This window comes from Amblyraja radiata, chromosome 35 (genome assembly GCF_010909765.2).
Source record: "Amblyraja radiata isolate CabotCenter1 chromosome 35, sAmbRad1.1.pri, whole genome shotgun sequence".
Classification (NCBI taxonomy): Eukaryota; Metazoa; Chordata; class Chondrichthyes; order Rajiformes; family Rajidae; genus Amblyraja; species Amblyraja radiata.
Genome location: NC_045990.1, coordinates 20,959,164 through 20,978,066, shown reverse-complemented (window position 1 = coordinate 20,978,066; position 18,903 = coordinate 20,959,164). Strand labels below are relative to the sequence as shown.

The following is an 18,903-nucleotide window of genomic DNA, read 5'->3' as shown; positions in this document are numbered from 1 at the left end:
AAGATTGACGCGCATTCGGGTTGACGGCCTTCTCCACGTAATTGCTCATCGTAACTCCTCATAAAATAAAGATCAAACTTCAAACTGGTCAGTTCTCGTTTAATCTTACTATTTCAGCATGCAGGTAGACTGGGAAAATCAGGTTGGTACTGGACCCCAAGAAAGGGAGTTTGTGGAGTGCCTCTGTGATGGATTCTTAGAGCAGCTAGTATTGGAGCCTACCAGGGAGAAGGCAATTCTGGATTTAGTATTATGTAATAACAGGATTTGATAAAGGAACTTGTAAATATGACATCTACACAGCACGTAACTTAAGATCATCTTTAATCCACATACAGACTTAACAGCATGTTAGTAGTCACTGCCTCCTGTCTGCTACCGAACTGCGTAGCATAGGAAGCAGGTGTTAATATAAGTGACACAGTAAGGCGGGGTTAGTGATGCTAACCTATATATGATTGATTGCATGCATAAACCAATCTACATCCTTCCCCCTTAAAGAGTAAGTATAGTGAGCATCCATGCCATTAAAGTTAAACAAATTCTCCATATCTATCAGGCGGTCTACTGATGCGGCCCGAACGCATACGGACAAATCCTCCCCTCCTTCACCGGAAAGATTAGAGGGAGGGGGTGAACCCGGAAGCGAGAAAGACGTGGGAGAGACGTGGTGGCTGAAAGGGGAAGTGTGCAGGAGGGATAATCCCGTGGTTAGTCACGGCCGCGCCTCGTGGAGGAGTGTGGGGCATGCGGGGATCAGTAGAATGTTCGGCAGCGAATGGCTGGAACTAAAGCGGTGGAGCATAGGGTGGCGGACGGGGTTCTCGCACAGCAAGCAAATGTTGACGACTTCTGCGGTAGACTGTTCCCTCATAGTCCACAAGGTAAGACCGAGGTGCGTCAGCTATGCCCACAACAGTAGCCAGACGGGAATTTCCACTGGTAATTTGTAAACGAACAACCTGTCCCGGCAGTAGAAGCAGGAGGGGTTTGCATGATTTGTAATTATACCATTTGTGAATATCGTGTTTCTCCTGAATACGTTGTTGGATTGATGCGGGCTTCAGCACTTGAGGTATCAGCTTCTGCTGAGCAATCGGAATCGGAGGTCATGTTGTCCTGGACATCAGTCGCTGGGCGGGTGATCCCAGGGTTCCGTCTCTGGTAATGTTTCTGAGGTTCAGGAGATCAAGGTAAAAATCTGAATTGGCCAGGCGCGATTGCTCCATCAGTTATTTAGCGCTTCTGACAGCCCGTTCGGCAAGTCCGTTACTCTGTGGGTACTCAGGGCTGCTCGTGACATGGTGGAAATTCCATCAGTTGGCAAAGAGCTTGAACTCGTGGCTGGTAAACTGTCTTTCGTTGTCGGTCTGCAAACGGACGGGTGAGCCGAATGTGGAGAAGTGTTTCTTTAATTTTCGGATGACCATCTCAGATTTGATGGAGGTCAGGAGGTAGAGTTCAAACCAGTTTGAAAACGAGTCGACGAGGATGAGGTAGTGCTTACCGCGCCATTCGAAGATGTCTGCCGCCACCGACGTCCAGGCCAGGGCTGGTGGAGGTTGTTACAGTTGGGGCTGCCTCTGCTGGTGTGGTGCAAGACTGTTGTAGGTGGGGCAAGAGGATATACGGTCCCGTATGTATTTGGCCATCCCAGGCCAGTAGAACAGATTCTGTGCATGGGTCAGTGTAGCATCGACTCCCGGGTGACCGCTGTGCGCCTGATTGTAGCATTTATCATGTAATGATGAGGGGATCATGACTTTGTGGCCCTTGACTATGACACCATCATGTATGACCAGTTCATCACGGACTAGGAAGTAGATCTATCCCCACTCTTTAAGGGGGAAGGATCTGAGAATGTCATTCAGTATCAACTCTGCCAGTGAAGTTTTCCAGAGAACCATGGAACAGCTGTTCGCAGGTCTACCGTGCGCTATCATTGTTGACGATATCCTGGTGTATGGCAAAGATGCGACAGAGCACGACCAAAACCTAAGGCGTGTCATGGTGCGGGCACGTCAGATCAACCTCAAGCTCAACCCTAACAAGTGCAAGTTCAGGGTTTCAGAGGTCACCTACGTCGGGCACGTATTCACCCCCGACCGCCTCAAGCCCGATCCACAGAAAGCTGCTGCCATCACTGAGATGCCGGCCCCCACCGACGTGCTCGGCCTGCAGTGTTTCCTGGGTATGGTGAACTATCTTGGAAAATTCATACCAAACCTCAACGAATTAAGCTCGCCCCTGCGACAACTGACTAAAAAGGACACTGCTTGGTCCTGGTTCCAGCAATCTCAACAAGCATTTGACGCTTTAAAATCTAAGCTGACCAGTGCACCAACTCTAATATTCTTCGATTTGAAACGTCTCGTGACTATCACCTGTGATGCCTCGCGATTCGGGCTCGGTGCAGCCTGCCTACAACCATCAGCTGATGGTTCCTTGCCTCCCGTACCATGACCGACACAGAACAACGCTACGCACAGATCGAGAAGGAGCTGCTGGCTGTCGTCTTTGCCTGCTCCAAATTCAAAGACTTTATCTTCGGAAACACTTTCACGGTTGAGACAGACCACCAGTGACGATTCTGAACAAACAAATCCATGCTGCACCAGCCCGCCTGCAACGCATGATGATGCAGCTCCAACGTTTTGACTTCACCCTTGTTTACAAAAAGGGTACAGACATGCACGTTGCGGATACTCTCTCTCGTGCACCTCGAGCATCACACTTCTGACACCGTGTAAATATGACATCTACACAACACGTAACTTAAGATCATCTTTAATCCACATACAGACTTAACAGCATGTTAGTAGTCACTGCCTCCTGTCTGCTACCAAACTGCGTAGCATAGGAAGTAGGTGTTAATATAAATGATACAGTACGGCAGTGTTAGTGATGCTAACCTATATATTATTGGTAGCATGCATCAAGCAATCTACAGAACTTGAGGTTAAGGAGCCATTAAGAGGAAGTGACCATAATATGGTCAAGTTTAATCTACAATTGGAGAGGGAGAAGAGTAAATCGGAGGTGTCGGTGTTATAGTTGAATAAAGGGGGCTATGGAGCCATGAGGGAGAAGCTGGCCAAATTGACTGGAAAAATACCCGAGAAGGGATGACAGTGGAAGAACAATGGCAGGTATTTCTGGGAATAATACAGACGGTGCAGGATCAGTTCCAAAGAGGAAGAAAGATTCCAAGAGGAGTAATGGGCAACCATGGCTAACAAGGGACGTCAGGGACATATAAAAATAAAAGAGAATAAATAGAACTTCGCATAGATAACTGGGAAGCAAGAGGATTGGGTAATGTCTAAAGAGCAACAGAAGAGAACTAAAAAGGCAACACAGGGAGAAAAGATGAATACGAAGGTAAGCTAACCAAGAATATAAAGGAGGATAGTAAAAGCTTCTTTAGGTATGTAAAGAGGAAAAAAATAGTTAAGACCAAAGTTGGACCCTTGAAGACCAAGAAAGGTGAATTTATTATGGGGATCAAGGAAATGGCAGATGAGTCGAAAAGGTACTTTGGATCCAACTTCACTAAGGAGGACACAAACAATCTTCCTGATATACTAGTGGCCAGAGGATCTGGGGTGACAGAGGAAATGAAGAAAATCCACATTAGGCAGGAAATGGTGTTGGGCAGACTGATGGGACTAAAGGTTGATAAATCCCCAGGGCCTGATGGTCTGCATCCCAGGGTACTTAAGGAAGTGGCTTTAGAAATTGTGGATGCATCGGTGATGATTTTCCAGAGTTTTATAGATTCAGGATCAGTTGTGAGGTTATGCATTTTGGTGGCAAAAACAGGAAAGCAGACTATTATCTAAATGGTGGCCGACTAGGAAAAGGGCAGATGCAGCGAGACCTGGGTGTCATGGTACACCAGTCATTGAAAGTAGGCATGCAGGTGCAGCAGGCAGTGAAGAAAGCGAATGGTATGTTAGCTTTCATAGCAAAAGGATTTGAGTACAGGAGCAGGGAGGTTCTACTGCAGTTGTACAAGGTCTTGGTGAGACCACACCTGGAGTATTGCGTACAGTTTTGGTCTCCTAATCTGAGGAAAGACATTCTTGCCATAGAGGCAGTACAGAGAAGGTTCACCAGACTGATTCCTGGGATGGCAGGACTTTCATATGAAGAAAGACTGGATAGACTCGGCTTGTACTCGTTAGAATTTAGAAGATTGAGGGGGGATCTTATAGAAACTTACAAAATTCTTAAGGGGTTGGACAAGCTAGATGCAGGAAGATTGTTCCCGATGTTGAGGAAGTCCAGAACACAGGGTCACAGTTTCAGGATAAGGGGGAAGTCTTTTAGGACCGAGATGAGAAAAACATTTTTCACACAGAGAGTGGTGAATCTGTGGAATTTTCTGCCACAGAAGGTAGTTGAGGCCAGATCATTGGCTATATTTAAGAGGGAGTTAGGTGTGGCCCTTGTTGCTAAAGGGATCAGGGAGTATGGAGAGAAGGCAGATACAGGATACTGAGTTGGATGATCAGCCATGACCATATTGAATGGCGGTGTAAGCTCAAAGGGCCGAATGGCCTACTCCTGCACCTATTTTTTATGTTTCTATGTTACTAATGTGAGGAAAAAACCAGTCATCTAAGCTTTTGAATTGGAATCATCTTATAGGTAAAAGATGGGGGAATGTAATTGATATATGGCAGCACTGTAAGGAGAGGTGGGAGGCTCCAAGTTGAATCAGGAGTTAAAATTGGCATGTAGTAAAGGTAATGCTATGGTTGTTATGGAAGATTTTACTCCGGAGTCACGTGAGTGACTATGTGGAGAAGGCCGTCAACCCGTATGCGCGTCATTACGTCTGGCGCATTGCGCAATGGCTGACTGGCAGGTGCGCTGCTCCTGCCAGCGGTAAGTTGAAACCTACAGGTAAGTTTAAAATTTAATTTCTAGGGTTTGTGTTTTGTGTTGCAGGAAGCTCCTTGCAGAGCTTGCCTGCTGGATTCGGGGCGAAGTCGGACGGGCCGCGGGGAAACCGGTTATGGACCGTGGGGAATCTCGGTCCGGACCGCGGAAGCGGGTAGCTGGCGGCCGTCGGGTTAGTTTCCCTAGTTGCTGACAAGGAGGTCAGCGACACCCAGGAGGGGACTGCGAGTGGTGGTTTTCCCAAGAAAGGGGGTAGACAAAGGAAAGTTGATCTCGCTACCCCAGTCGCTGGCAAGGAGGTCAGCGACACTCCCGGGGGGAGGGGGGACAAGACCAAGGGGAAGTTGGTCTCACTACCCCAGTCACTGACAAGGGGGTCAGCGACACCCGGGGAGGGGGGGGGGGGGAAAGTGCGAGCGGTGCTTTCCTAAGTAAGGGGGCTGGACCAAGGGAAGTTGGTCTCACTACCCTAGTCGCAGACAATGGGGTCACCGGCTCCCAGACCACTATGGTTCCCCCAGAAAAAGTGGTAAGACCAGCAGTAAGCCGGTCTCGCCACCCGAGTCGCTGACAGAGCGGTCAGCGGCTCCCAGACCGCTATGGATATCCAGGGACGGAGTCAAACCACGGGGAAGTTGGTCAGGCCTTGGGACTCAGGGGAGTCAGGCCAGGAGGGTACCCCTCCTTCTATAGGTATCATCTGCGGATGCCTTAACACATGGAGCACCTGATGGAGGGGTGCTTCAGAATGATATACTACAAAGGAGGGAGTGATCAGCCCGGGTATTATGGAGAACCCGTAGGCAGTGGCACCTGTTTCAGGGCTGCACAATCTCGCTCTCTGAGGAGGGGAGCATTCAGGGTCAGTTTCAGTCTGACTCGGGGGGAAATAACCTGATATAGGGCCGAAGGAGGGGCCATGACAGCGCAGGTATCCTCAGGGGCCTGCGGCAGCACCTGTTCTCAGGGTTGCCTATGAATCTCCCTCTCTGTGGAAGGGAATGCGAGTGGTCAGTGTGTAACTGACTTCAAATTCGAAGTATGTCCATGGAACATACTGCAGCACATGCATATGGCTCCAAGGAAATACTCGCAAACGATAGGGTTACTGCCGTGGGCAGAAAACCCAGAAGGGGCCAGAGTTCCCCTCATGCTACAAGTGCCGGCAGTGAACAGCACTATCAGGGGTGACATTGGAAGAAATGAAACCAGCCGCCGAATCTCCTCTTCAGGTAAGACTTATCCAACAGGTATACCTGGGTGAGGAAGCAAAAGCTGGCGGCAGCTTGAAAGCTGCGCAGAGGCCTTTCATGCCAAGGTCCAAGCCGGGCTCAGAAAAAATGGAATCCACATACACTACCATTTTCCTACTCTCCAATCAAGGACGGGAATAGAACCCACGTCAGGGGCCGTTGGGCTTACCATAGACCACCGGTAACCATGGAGGTAGGTGGGTCTGGTTTCTTCAGAAATATGAGGTAGTGGATCATTTACAAGTTGGTAATATTTACAATTGTTTTTGTACAAATGATAATGATAGCATGAGACTGGGTTATTATTGCACAGTACAAGGGTACCAAGCTTGGCTTGGAATTGGGGCCAGAGTTGTCTTTCGAGGCAGGCTCAGTATTATGGCCAGGATCACCTTTCGAGACAGGCTCGGGTATCTGGCCAGAGTTGTCGTTTAAGGCAGGCATGGAATTATGGCAGGCGAGGCCTGTTCATTGTGAAGGATGGAGGAAGTCGGTTCATAATTGATTTAACTCGTATTTGCAACAGTATATGGAACTTCGTTACTGTCTAACCAACTGATTTCTTTAGGATGCATCGATTTCAAAGATGCATACTATATGTCCCATTCACAGGGAACCCGTCATCTACCAAATTACTAAACCGGTGCTGGGACTGCTCAGAGCTCAAAAACACGTGTTATGGCTTATCTGGATGATATTCTAAACCTGTGTTTTGCTAAAATCTACTGTTTTCAGCCGCAACTATATTTGAGAGATTGAGGTTCCTCATCCATCCAGTTAAAATTAAGTTGATACCAACTACAGTTATTGATTATTCGGTTTTACCTTTAACTATTAATTTATCTGTGACTCCGCTCTGGGGCAAGAGTTTGGAATCAATAGAAGCCTGTAACAACCTTATTATCAAGCCGTCTTCTATTCATAACGTGTAATTGGCAATATAGCAGCTGTGTTTCTGCTGTGCAATTGGGCCTTTGCATTATCAGAACCTACAACGTGCAAGTAGGAATCTCTCAACGGCCATATACGTTATTGTTAACGGACCTATGCTATTACCAGCTGAAGCCACCAAAGTCACAATGGTCGACAAACATTGCTCCAGTAGTTTTGGTCAATGAAGCTTCAGTTGTATTTCAGATTGATGCTAGTGCTCTGAGATGGAAAATTAAGAATGCCATCTCTAGTTACGGAGGCGGATGGGATTTGCATGAATTACCAATTCTTCATTTATTGGTATCAACTACCTATAGACACTAGGTGCATACTATGGGTTAAAGGGTTGTGCGGATATGCATGATCTGCATGCTCAGTTCCAGGTTGATACACTGTGGTGGTAGATTATGTTGGTCACATGGGTGCAATCAAGTCAAAGTATCCTGTCATAATTTACCTAACCTTATTTGCCGCTGGTGTATCATCACGTAAAATCAATGACAACACAGAATGGATGTTCGATCACTGTGTATTTTATGACATTATGGCTTGATGGAACACCAAATTTCGATATGTTTGCATCCAGGCTCATTCACCAGTTTGTAAAGACATGTGGCATCAGAGTGGCGACAGATACATTCTCGTTACACGGGGGAGGAATTTTCTTTTGTGTCGTTGCTCCATTTTGCCTCATCAGTGAGGGTCTTGCAATAGTTCAGCAAGATCCCGCTTCAGGGTTTTCGTACTGTCTGACTGGCCTATGTGCCCATAGTTCCCGCAAATGTTAGGAATTATAGTAGAACCTTATATGGGGTTTCTAAACATAAAACTTTGCTGGTTCAGCCTGGGACTCGGGGAACCAGCCTTTGTGTGATTAATCAATTCATTGCCTTACAGAATCCGAGAAGACAGCTCCTGCGGCTCGAGGTGTCAGACCAATCCATGTTGTGTGCTCACTGCAGAGTGCAGGGATAGCACCAAAAATAGCAGTACATTTCCTCTTCAGGAGATGGGTACCGTTTCTGTTTAAATGCTATGTTACATATAATACGGCATGGACACTGATGTCTTAGATTTCATTTTTAAATGGGTCCTTGACAATAAATTAAGTTATAGTCCCATTAACTGGGCCCAACGTGCTTCTCATCATATTGCTGCAGCGAGCGGGACCCGCTCTGTCGGGTCTCACCCTCTGATACCCAGTTTATTAAGGATATCTTTAACACACGTTCTTCCAGACCAAGTACACGGAAGTATGGGACATTGATATTGTGTTACACATCTCCACTAGGGGGCTCCAGCTATATCCCTAGCTTAGGCTCAGCCCTCATAAGGTAGTTATTCCCTTGGTGTAGCGGGTCCAGTCGTTACATAAATTGCGACTGGGCAGGATAGGTACACCTGCTCTATATGATAATTCATGTTTACGATTTAGTTAGCAGGACAGCCCAGGGGTATCTGGTCTCAAACTAATTCTCATGGCATACCCCATGCAACTTCGGTTATGAGTGGTCACACATTTACAACATTACGTCAAGGTCATCTAGAGCCTTAGAGGCTCTGATACTAGCTATGATTGTTAGGTACAAAAGCCTCATAAGAAGATATCAGTTCAGACCATCTCCAGGTGGTTAAAACGGGGATTTGGCTTATACAGGAGTAGATACTATTTTTTAATCTCACTCCAACCAGGGCTGCTACAACATCAGCAGCAAGGGTTATGTACGGTCCTCTGGACCACATCCTGCCGATTGCAGGATGGTCTATCGAACGAGTTCCAACATTTTGTTTTAACCCGTTTGCCAGACCAGGGGTATTTGCCAACTCTATTATAGATTCTATTTATAGTTTCCCCTCGGATGAGAGGGGTTACTACTATTATTATTTGTTCATTTATCAGCATCAGCATGTTTTTAGATCTGTGTCATGTCTGTATGCATCATGAATGTTTCCCTTATCTGTGGTCAACTGATGCAGTTGTGCTTGTGTGGACTCGGTTTTCCACGGCATGAAATCACAGAGCTTCAAAATCTTCACGTAGTCATTAACGTGAATCCGAAGTAAAATAGTGAGATTAAACGAGAACTTACCAGTTTGAAGTTTGATCTTTATTTTATGAGGAGTTACGATGAGCGATTACGTGCCCTCCACTCCCGACCCTGGCAACATAAAGATCTTTTCTGGAAGTTCTAGTCAGCTCTAATCTTACTATTTTAGTTCAACAAATGTTATCTGTGATTTCACACCGCTGCTTTGAAGATTGACGCGCATTCGGGTTGACGGCCTTCTCCACGTAATTGCTCATCGTAACTCCTCATAAAATAAAGATCAAACTTCAAACTGGTCAGTTCTCGTTTAATCTTACTATTTCAGCATGCAGGTAGACTGGGAAAATCAGGTTGGTACTGGACCCCAAGAAAGGGAGTTTGTGGAGTGCCTCTGTGATGGATTCTTAGAGCAGCTAGTATTGGAGCCTACCAGGGAGAAGGCAATTCTGGATTTAGTATTATGTAATAACAGGATTTGATAAAGGAACTTGTAAATATGACATCTACACAGCACGTAACTTAAGATCATCTTTAATCCACATACAGACTTAACAGCATGTTAGTAGTCACTGCCTCCTGTCTGCTACCGAACTGCGTAGCATAGGAAGCAGGTGTTAATATAAGTGACACAGTAAGGCGGGGTTAGTGATGCTAACCTATATATGATTGATTGCATGCATAAACCAATCTACATCCTTCCCCCTTAAAGAGTAAGTATAGTGAGCATCCATGCCATTAAAGTTAAACAAATTCTCCATATCTATCAGGCGGTCTACTGATGCGGCCCGAACGCATACGGACAAATCCTCCCCTCCTTCACCGGAAAGATTAGAGGGAGGGGGTGAACCCGGAAGCGAGAAAGACGTGGGAGAGACGTGGTGGCTGAAAGGGGAAGTGTGCAGGAGGGATAATCCCGTGGTTAGTCACGGCCGCGCCTCGTGGAGGAGTGTGGGGCATGCGGGGATCAGTAGAATGTTCGGCAGCGAATGGCTGGAACTAAAGCGGTGGAGCATAGGGTGGCGGACGGGGTTCTCGCACAGCAAGCAAATGTTGACGACTTCTGCGGTAGACTGTTCCCTCATAGTCCACAAGGTAAGACCGAGGTGCGTCAGCTATGCCCACAACAGTAGCCAGACGGGAATTTCCACTGGTAGTTTGTAAACGAACAACCTGTCCCGGCAGTAGAAGCAGGAGGGGTTTGCATGATTTGTAATTATACCATTTGTGAATATCGTGTTTCTCCTGAATACGTTGTTGGATTGATGCGGGCTTCAGCACTTGAGGTATCAGCTTCTGCTGAGCAATCGGAATCGGAGGTCATGTTGTCCTGGACATCAGTCGCTGGGCGGGTGATCCCAGGGTTCCGTCTCTGGTAATGTTTCTGAGGTTCAGGAGATCAAGGTAAAAATCTGAATTGGCCAGGCGCGATTGCTCCATCAGTTATTTAGCGCTTCTGACAGCCCGTTCGGCAAGTCCGTTACTCTGTGGGTACTCAGGGCTGCTCGTGACATGGTGGAAATTCCATCAGTTGGCAAAGAGCTTGAACTCGTGGCTGGTAAACTGTCTTTCGTTGTCGGTCTGCAAACGAACGGGTGAGCCGAATGTGGAGAAGTGTTTCTTTAATTTTCGGATGACCATCTCAGATTTGATGGAGGTCAGGAGGTAGAGTTCAAACCAGTTTGAAAACGAGTCGACGAGGATGAGGTAGTGCTTACCGCGCCATTCGAAGATGTCTGCCGCCACCGACGTCCAGGCCAGGGCTGGTGGAGGTTGTTACAGTTGGGGCTGCCTCTGCTGGTGTGGTGCAAGACTGTTGTAGGTGGGGCAAGAGGATATACGGTCCCGTATGTATTTGGCCATCCCAGGCCAGTAGAACAGATTCTGTGCATGGGTCAGTGTAGCATCGACTCCCGGGTGACCGCTGTGCGCCTGATTGTAGCATTTATCATGTAATGATGAGGGGATCATGACTTTGTGGCCCTTGACTATGACACCATCCTGTATGACCAGTTCATCACGGACTAGGAAGTAGATCTATCCCCACTCTTTAAGGGGGAAGGATCTGAGAATGTCATTCAGTATCAACTCTGCCAGTGAAGTTTTCCAGAGAACCATGGAACAGCTGTTCGCAGGTCTACCGTGCGCTATCATTGTTGACGATATCCTGGTGTATGGCAAAGATGCGACAGAGCACGACCAAAACCTAAGGCGTGTCATGGTGCGGGCACGTCAGATCAACCTCAAGCTCAACCCTAACAAGTGCAAGTTCAGGGTTTCAGAGGTCACCTACGTCGGGCACGTATTCACCCCCGACCGCCTCAAGCCCGATCCACAGAAAGCTGCTGCCATCACTGAGATGCCGGCCCCCACCGACGTGCTCGGCCTGCAGCGTTTCCTGGGTATGGTGAACTATCTTGGAAAATTCATACCAAACCTCAACGAATTAAGCTCGCCCCTGCGACAACTGACTAAAAAGGACACTGCTTGGTCCTGGTTCCAGCAATCTCAACAAGCATTTGACGCTTTAAAATCTAAGCTGACCAGTGCACCAACTCTAATATTCTTCGATTTGAAACGTCTCGTGACTATCACCTGTGATGCCTCGCGATTCGGGCTCGGTGCAGCCTGCCTACAACCATCAGCTGATGGTTCCTTGCCTCCCGTACCATGACCGACACAGAACAACGCTACGCACAGATCGAGAAGGAGCTGCTGGCTGTCGTCTTTGCCTGCTCCAAATTCAAAGACTTTATCTTCGGAAACACTTTCACGGTTGAGACAGACCACCAGTGACGATTCTGAACAAACAAATCCATGCTGCACCAGCCCGCCTGCAACGCATGATGATGCAGCTCCAACGTTTTGACTTCACCCTTGTTTACAAAAAGGGTACAGACATGCACGTTGCGGATACTCTCTCTCGTGCACCTCGAGCATCACACTTCTGACACCGTGTAAATATGACATCTACACAACACGTAACTTAAGATCATCTTTAATCCACATACAGACTTAACAGCATGTTAGTAGTCACTGCCTCCTGTCTGCTACCAAACTGCGTAGCATAGGAAGTAGGTGTTAATATAAATGATACAGTACGGCAGTGTTAGTGATGCTAACCTATATATTATTGGTAGCATGCATCAAGCAATCTACAGAACTTGAGGTTAAGGAGCCATTAAGAGGAAGTGACCATAATATGGTCAAGTTTAATCTACATTGGAGAGGGAGAAGAGTAAATCGGAGGTGTCGGTGTTATAGTTGAATAAAGGGGGCTATGGAGCCATGAGGGAGAAGCTAGCCAAATTGACTGGAAAAATACCCGAGAAGGGATGACAGTGGAAGAACAATGGCAGGTATTTCTGGGAATAATACAGACGGTGCAGGATCAGTTCCAAAGAGGAAGAAAGATTCCAAGAGGAGTAATGGGCAACCATGGCTAACAAGGGACGTCAGGGACATATAAAAATAAAAGAGAATAAATAGAACTTCGCATAGATAACTGGGAAGCAAGAGGATTGGGTAATGTCTAAAGAGCAACAGAAGAGAACTAAAAAGGCAACACAGGGAGAAAAGATGAATACGAAGGTAAGCTAACCAAGAATATAAAGGAGGATAGTAAAAGCTTCTTTAGGTATGTAAAGAGGAAAAAAATAGTTAAGACCAAAGTTGGACCCTTGAAGACCAAGAAAGGTGAATTTATTATGGGGATCAAGGAAATGGCAGATGAGTCGAAAAGGTACTTTGGATCCATCTTCACTAAGGAGGACACAAACAATCTTCCTGATATACTAGTGGCCAGAGGATCTGGGGTGACAGAGGAAATGAAGAAAATCCACATTAGGCAGGAAATGGTGTTGGGCAGACTGATGGGACTAAAGGTTGATAAATCCTCAGGGCCTGATGGTCTGCATCCCAGGGTACTTAAGGAAGTGGCTTTAGAAATTGTGGATGCATCGGTGATGATTTTCCAGAGTTTTATAGATTCAGGATCAGTTGTGAGGTTATGCATTTTGGTGGCAAAATCAGGAAAGCAGACTATTATCTAAATGGTGGCCGACTAGGAAAAGGGCAGATGCAGCGAGACCTGGGTGTCATGGTACACCAGTCATTGAAAGTAGGCATGCAGGTGCAGCAGGCAGTGAAGAAAGCGAATGGTATGTTAGCTTTCATAGCAAAAGGATTTGAGTACAGGAGCAGGGAGGTTCTACTGCAGTTGTACAAGGTCTTGGTGAGACCACACCTGGAGTATTGCGTACAGTTTTGGTCTCCAAATCTGAGGAAGGACATTATTGCCATAGAGGGAGTGCAGAGAGGGTTCACCAGATTGATTCCTGGGATGTCAGGACTGTCTTATGAAGAAAGACTGGATAGACTTGGTTTATACTCTCTAGAATTTAGGAGATTGAGAGGGGATCTTATAGAAACTTATAAAATTCTTAAGGGGTTGGACAGGCTAGATGCAGGAAGATTGCTCCCGATGTTGGGGAAGTCCAGGACAAGGGGTCACAGCTTAAGGATAAGGGTGAAATCCTGGTGTGTCCTCAACTGTGGCTCCACAATGACGAACAGGAAGACTCACAACCTTCTGAGCAAAGGGACCTTTCCTCAGCCCAGGCCTAAACGGACAAAGCCGCTGCCTCTCTGCTCCTCTGTTACTCCCACATCTACATCAGCAAACTTAGATTCTTTCTGCTTTTTGTGATGTGTGTTATGTCATTACAAGGAGTCTTGCCTCTCCCTGCTTCTCACAATATCCTAACTCCTCCCCCCACCTACTCCACCTGGCCATCACCACACATCCCTCCGAGTGGACCCCCACCCCCCTCCGTTGTTCCCATCCCCCACTACTTTTCCCATAGTGATTCACTCTTCACCTTGCTTTCCTCTCAAATCTCTAAAATCCGCAGCCTTTTGTTTCCACATCACCTCCCGGACCCAGTCTCTATCTCTATCCTTCCCTTCCCCACCTCACTCCATCTACTAATTAACCCTTCCTCATCTGTATCCATCTATCACTTGCCACATTTGCCTCAAGCCCTCCCCCACTCTTTGCAGTGGCTATCTCCCTTCTATTCTTTCTGCCCTCATGAAGGTCAGAACCTGTCCATTTTCCACCAGAGACGCTGCGTGACCCACTGACAACTCTCCTTTTTTGTGCCAGATTCCAAACCTGTCCTATACATGTACAGGGTCTTTCTAACAACATCCAATTCACCAACTCACCTTGGATTCCTGACTAGTCTACCATGAGGGACCTTGTCAAAGACCTTCCAAAGCCCATATAGACAACATTGCCCTACCCACATCAATCCTCTTTGTGACATCATGAAAAAACTCAGATTCATTTCCCAAATAAAAAGCCATGCTGGCTGAAGAACATGGAAATCTTGGAACAAACCTGCCATACTATCCTTTCTGACGGGTTTGTTTGATGCAACTGATGTCAATCACAAGTCATGGCACAGTTGGGTAAAAGCAATGTTATGAAAGGTAGAGTCAACGGACTATCAAATGTAATAAAATATGTCAGAAAAGTTCATGCTGATCAAACAAGGTGGACGGAGGGAAGCTTATTAATTTCACACGGGTAGACGGCTCAAATATCCGAAAGAGTGTGAGGAAAAACCGAGTCATCTAAGCTGTTGAATTGGAATCATCTTGTAGGTAAAAGGTGGGGGACTGTAATTGATATACGGCAGCAATGTAAGGAGAGGTGGGAGGCTCCAAGTTGAATCAGGAGTTAAAATTGGCATGTCGTAAAGGTAATGCTACGTTTGTTATGGGAGATTTCAACATGCAGGTAGACTGGGAAAATCTGAACGCCAAGAGATGGAGTTTGTGGAGTGCCTCTGTGATGGAATGTTAGAGTAGCTTGTATTGGAGCCTATCAGGAAGAAGGCAATTCTGGATTTAGTATTATGTAATGAACCGGATTTGATAAAGGAACTTGAGGTTAAGGAGCCATTAGGAGGTAGTGACCATAATATGGTCGTTGAATCTACAATTGGAGAGGGAGAAGAGTGGATAAACTGTTCAATTTAACAGTTGAATAAAGGGGGATATGGAGCCATGAGGGAGAAGCTGCCAAATTGACTAGAAAAATACCCGAGAAGGGATGGCAGTGGAACACCAATGGCAGGTATTTCTGGGAATAATACAGACGGTGCAGGATCAGTTCATTCTAAAGAGGAAGAAAGATTCCAAGGGGAGTAAGGGGCGAGCGTGGCTGCCAAGGGATGTCAGAGACAGCATAAAAATAAAAGAGAAGAAATACAACGTAGCATAGATGACTGGGTAGCAAGAGGATTGGGTAATATCTAAAGAGCAACAGAAGCGAACTAAAAAGGCAATACGGGGAGAGAAGATGAGGTACGAAGGTAAGCAAGCCAAGAATATAAAGGAGGATAGTAACAGCTTCTTTCGGTATGTAATGTGGAAAAAAAGAGTTAAGACCAAAGTTGGATCTTTGATGACTATAAAAGGTGCATTTATTATGGGGAACAAGGAAATGGCTGATGAGATGAACAGGTACTTTGGATCCGTCATCACTAAGGAGGACACAAACAATCTTCCTGATATACTAGTGGCCAGAGGATCTGGGATGACAGAGGAACTGAAGGAAATCCACATTAGGCAGAAATGGTATTGGGTAGACTGATGGTACTGAAGGCTGATAAATCCCCAAGCCCTGATGGTCTGCATCCCAGGGTACTTAAGGAAGCGACTCTAGAAGTCGTGGATGCATTGGTGATAATTTTCCAGAGTTTTATACATTCAGGATCAGTTCCTGTGGATAAGAGGGTAGATAATGTTATCCCACTTTTTAAGAAAGGCGGGAGAGAGAAACCAGGGAATTATAAACCAGTTAGCCTGACATCGGTGGTGGGAAAGATGCTGGAGACAATTATAAAAGATGAAATAGCGGCACATTTGGATAGCAGTAACAGGATCGGTCCGCGTCAGCACGGATTTACGAAGGGGAAATCATGCTTGACTAATCTTCTGGAATTTTTGAGGATGTAACTAGGAAAATGGACAAGGGAGAGCCAGTGGTGAGTGTACCTGGACTTTCAGAAAGCATTTGATAAGGTCCCACATAGGAGATTAGTGGGCAAAATTAGGGCATAAGGTATTGGGGGTAGAATGCCGACATGGATAAAAAATTGGTTGGCAGACAGGAAACAAAGAGTAGGGTTAAAGGGTCCCTTTCAGAATGGTAGGCAGCGACCATTGGGAGGCAGTGACTAGTGGGAGTAACATTAGCAAATTTGCAGATGACAGAAAGCTGGGTGGCAGTGTGAACTGTGAGGAGGATGTTATGAGAATGCAGGGTGACTTGGACAGGTTGATCGTGTGGACAGATGCATGGCAGATGCAGTTTAATGTGGATAAATGTTAGGTTATCCACTTTGGTAGCAAAAACAGGAAGGCAGATTACTATGTAAATGGTGTCAAGTTGGGAAAAGGGGAAGTACAACAGGATCTGGGGGTCCTTGTTCATCATTTAATGAAAGTAAGCATGCAGCTACAGCAGGCAGTGAAGAAAGCGAATGGCATGTTGGCCTTTATAACAAGAGGAGTTGAGTATAGAAGCAAAGAGGTCCTTCTGCAGTTGTATAGGGCCCTTGTGAGACCACACCTGGAGTATTGTGTGCAGTTTTGGTCCCCTAATTTGAGGAAGGACATTCTTGCTATTGAGGGAGTTCAGCATAGGTTAACAAGGTTAATTCCCGGGATGGCGGGACTGTCATATGCTGAGAGAATGTATACTCTGGAGTTTAGAAGGATGATTGGATATCTTATTGAAACATATAAGATTATTAAGGGTTTGGACATGCTAGAGGCAGGAAACAATATTCCCGATGTTGGGGGAGTCCAGAACGAAGGGCCACAGTTTCAGAATAAGGGGTAAACCATTTAGGACGGAGACGAGAAACACTTTTTCTCACAGAGAGTTGTGAGTCTGTGGATTTTCTGCCTCAGATGGTGGTGGAGGCCGGTTCTCTGGATACTTTCAAGAGAGAGCTAGATAGGGCTCTTAAAGATAGCGGAGTCAGGGGATATGGGGAGAAGGCAGGTACGGGGTACTGATTGGGGATGATCAGCCATGATCACATTAAATGGCGGTGCTGGCTCGAAGGACCGAATGGCCTATTCCTGCACCTATTGTCTATTGTCTGTTGTCTATTGATTTTCCAATACTCCTCTATGTACCTGAAACCTGCTGCTATGGCCTTGCCTTTTCCCATTCATGCCAAGTTCAAAGCACAAGCTCCCCAGTGAGGCAAAACAGTAAAGTATTTAATACAAAAATATGAGTCTCACCACCCACCTTCGCAGCGTCTGCTGTCTGTGAAGTTACGTTGTTTGCTCGGCTGGAAATATCCTGCCTTACAGGTACAGTAGTAGCTTCCCACTGTGTTGTGACAATCAGTGTTGTTGCCACACAGTGTTTGTGCAGAAAGTCCCATACATTCATCCTCATCTGGATGAGAGGAAGAGAAAAAAAGATCCATGCTTTAATAAAAACCAAGAAGGGATGAGTGGTCTGTTGCCCATGCCAGCCCTCACACTCCACAGCTGATCATTCCTGGTCCTATCGTGACCTGTCCCTCCATCTCCACCATCCCTTGAATCAATCAACATTTACAATGTCAGCCTGGTGTGTCCTCAACAACTGTGGCTCCACAGTGAGGAACAGGAAGACTCACAACCTTCTGAGCAAAGGGACCTTTCCTCAGCCCAGGCCTAAACGGACAAAGCTGCTGCCTCTCTGCTCCTCTGTTACTCCCACATCTATATCAGCAAACTTAGATTCTTTCTGCTTTTTGTGAAGTGTGTTATGTCATTACAAGGAGCCTTGCCTACCCCTGCTTCTCACAATACCCCTCACTCTCCCCCCCACCTACCCCACCTGGCCATCACCACACATCACTCCCAGTGGACCCCCTCCACCCTCCGTTGTACCCATCCCCCACTACTCTTCCCATATTGATTCACTCTTCACCTTGCTTTCCTATCAAATTCCTGAATCTGCAGCCTTTTCTCTTTTTCACATCACCTCCCGGTCCCTGTCCCTATCTCCACCCTTCCCTTCCCCACCTCACTCAATCTGCTAATGAACCCTTACTCATCTGTATCCACCTATCACTTGCCACACTTGCCCCAAGCCCTCCCACACTCTTTACAGTGGCTATCTCCCTTCTATTCTTTCTGCCCACATGAAGGTCAGAACCTGTCCATTTTCCACCAGAGATGCTGTCTGACCCACTGACAACGCTCCTTCGTTGTGCCAGATCCCAGCATCTGCGATCTCTCATGCCTCCGAGACTACCTCATGTTTCACTCTCATTCAAATATTAATCTCAAGAGAAATAGAACAATTTTCTTGGACTTTTCACAACCGAAGGCTTTAGTGCGATCTGAAAGTAAGGGCGGTTAGCTTTGTCCAAGTTTCCATCGCTCTTGAGGCAATGCGATTCCAGAATGAGCAGTCTTCCCTTGATAGGGTTAGAGACACCTGGTGATTGAAGGTGGGGAGACTAGGAAACTTGAGGCAGAGTGAGGTACCCTGACCTTGTATCAGCTTTCCCCATCTTGGTGTCATGGATACATGTTGAACCATCCGTACCATCCGCCATTCAGGAACTACAGATGCTGGCTTATAGAAAAAGACACAACGTGCTGGAGTAACTCAGCAGACCAGGCAGCATCACTGGAGAACAGGTACAGGTGACATTTTGCGTTGTCGTGGCGGG

At 46.5% G+C, this 18,903-nt stretch overlaps 1 protein-coding gene across 1 annotated transcript in view; it reads right to left on the bottom strand.

Annotated features, from left to right (window-relative positions):
• Nucleotides 1-18,903, bottom strand: part of LOC116991819 (adhesion G protein-coupled receptor E2-like) — a 157,268-nt gene that overhangs the window by 100,944 nt on the left and 37,421 nt on the right. The window contains exon 3 of the mRNA XM_033050784.1: nucleotides 17,478-17,630. Within this exon, the coding sequence (XP_032906675.1) occupies nucleotides 17,478-17,630 (153 nt within the window). The remainder of the gene's footprint in view (nucleotides 1-17,477; nucleotides 17,631-18,903) is intronic.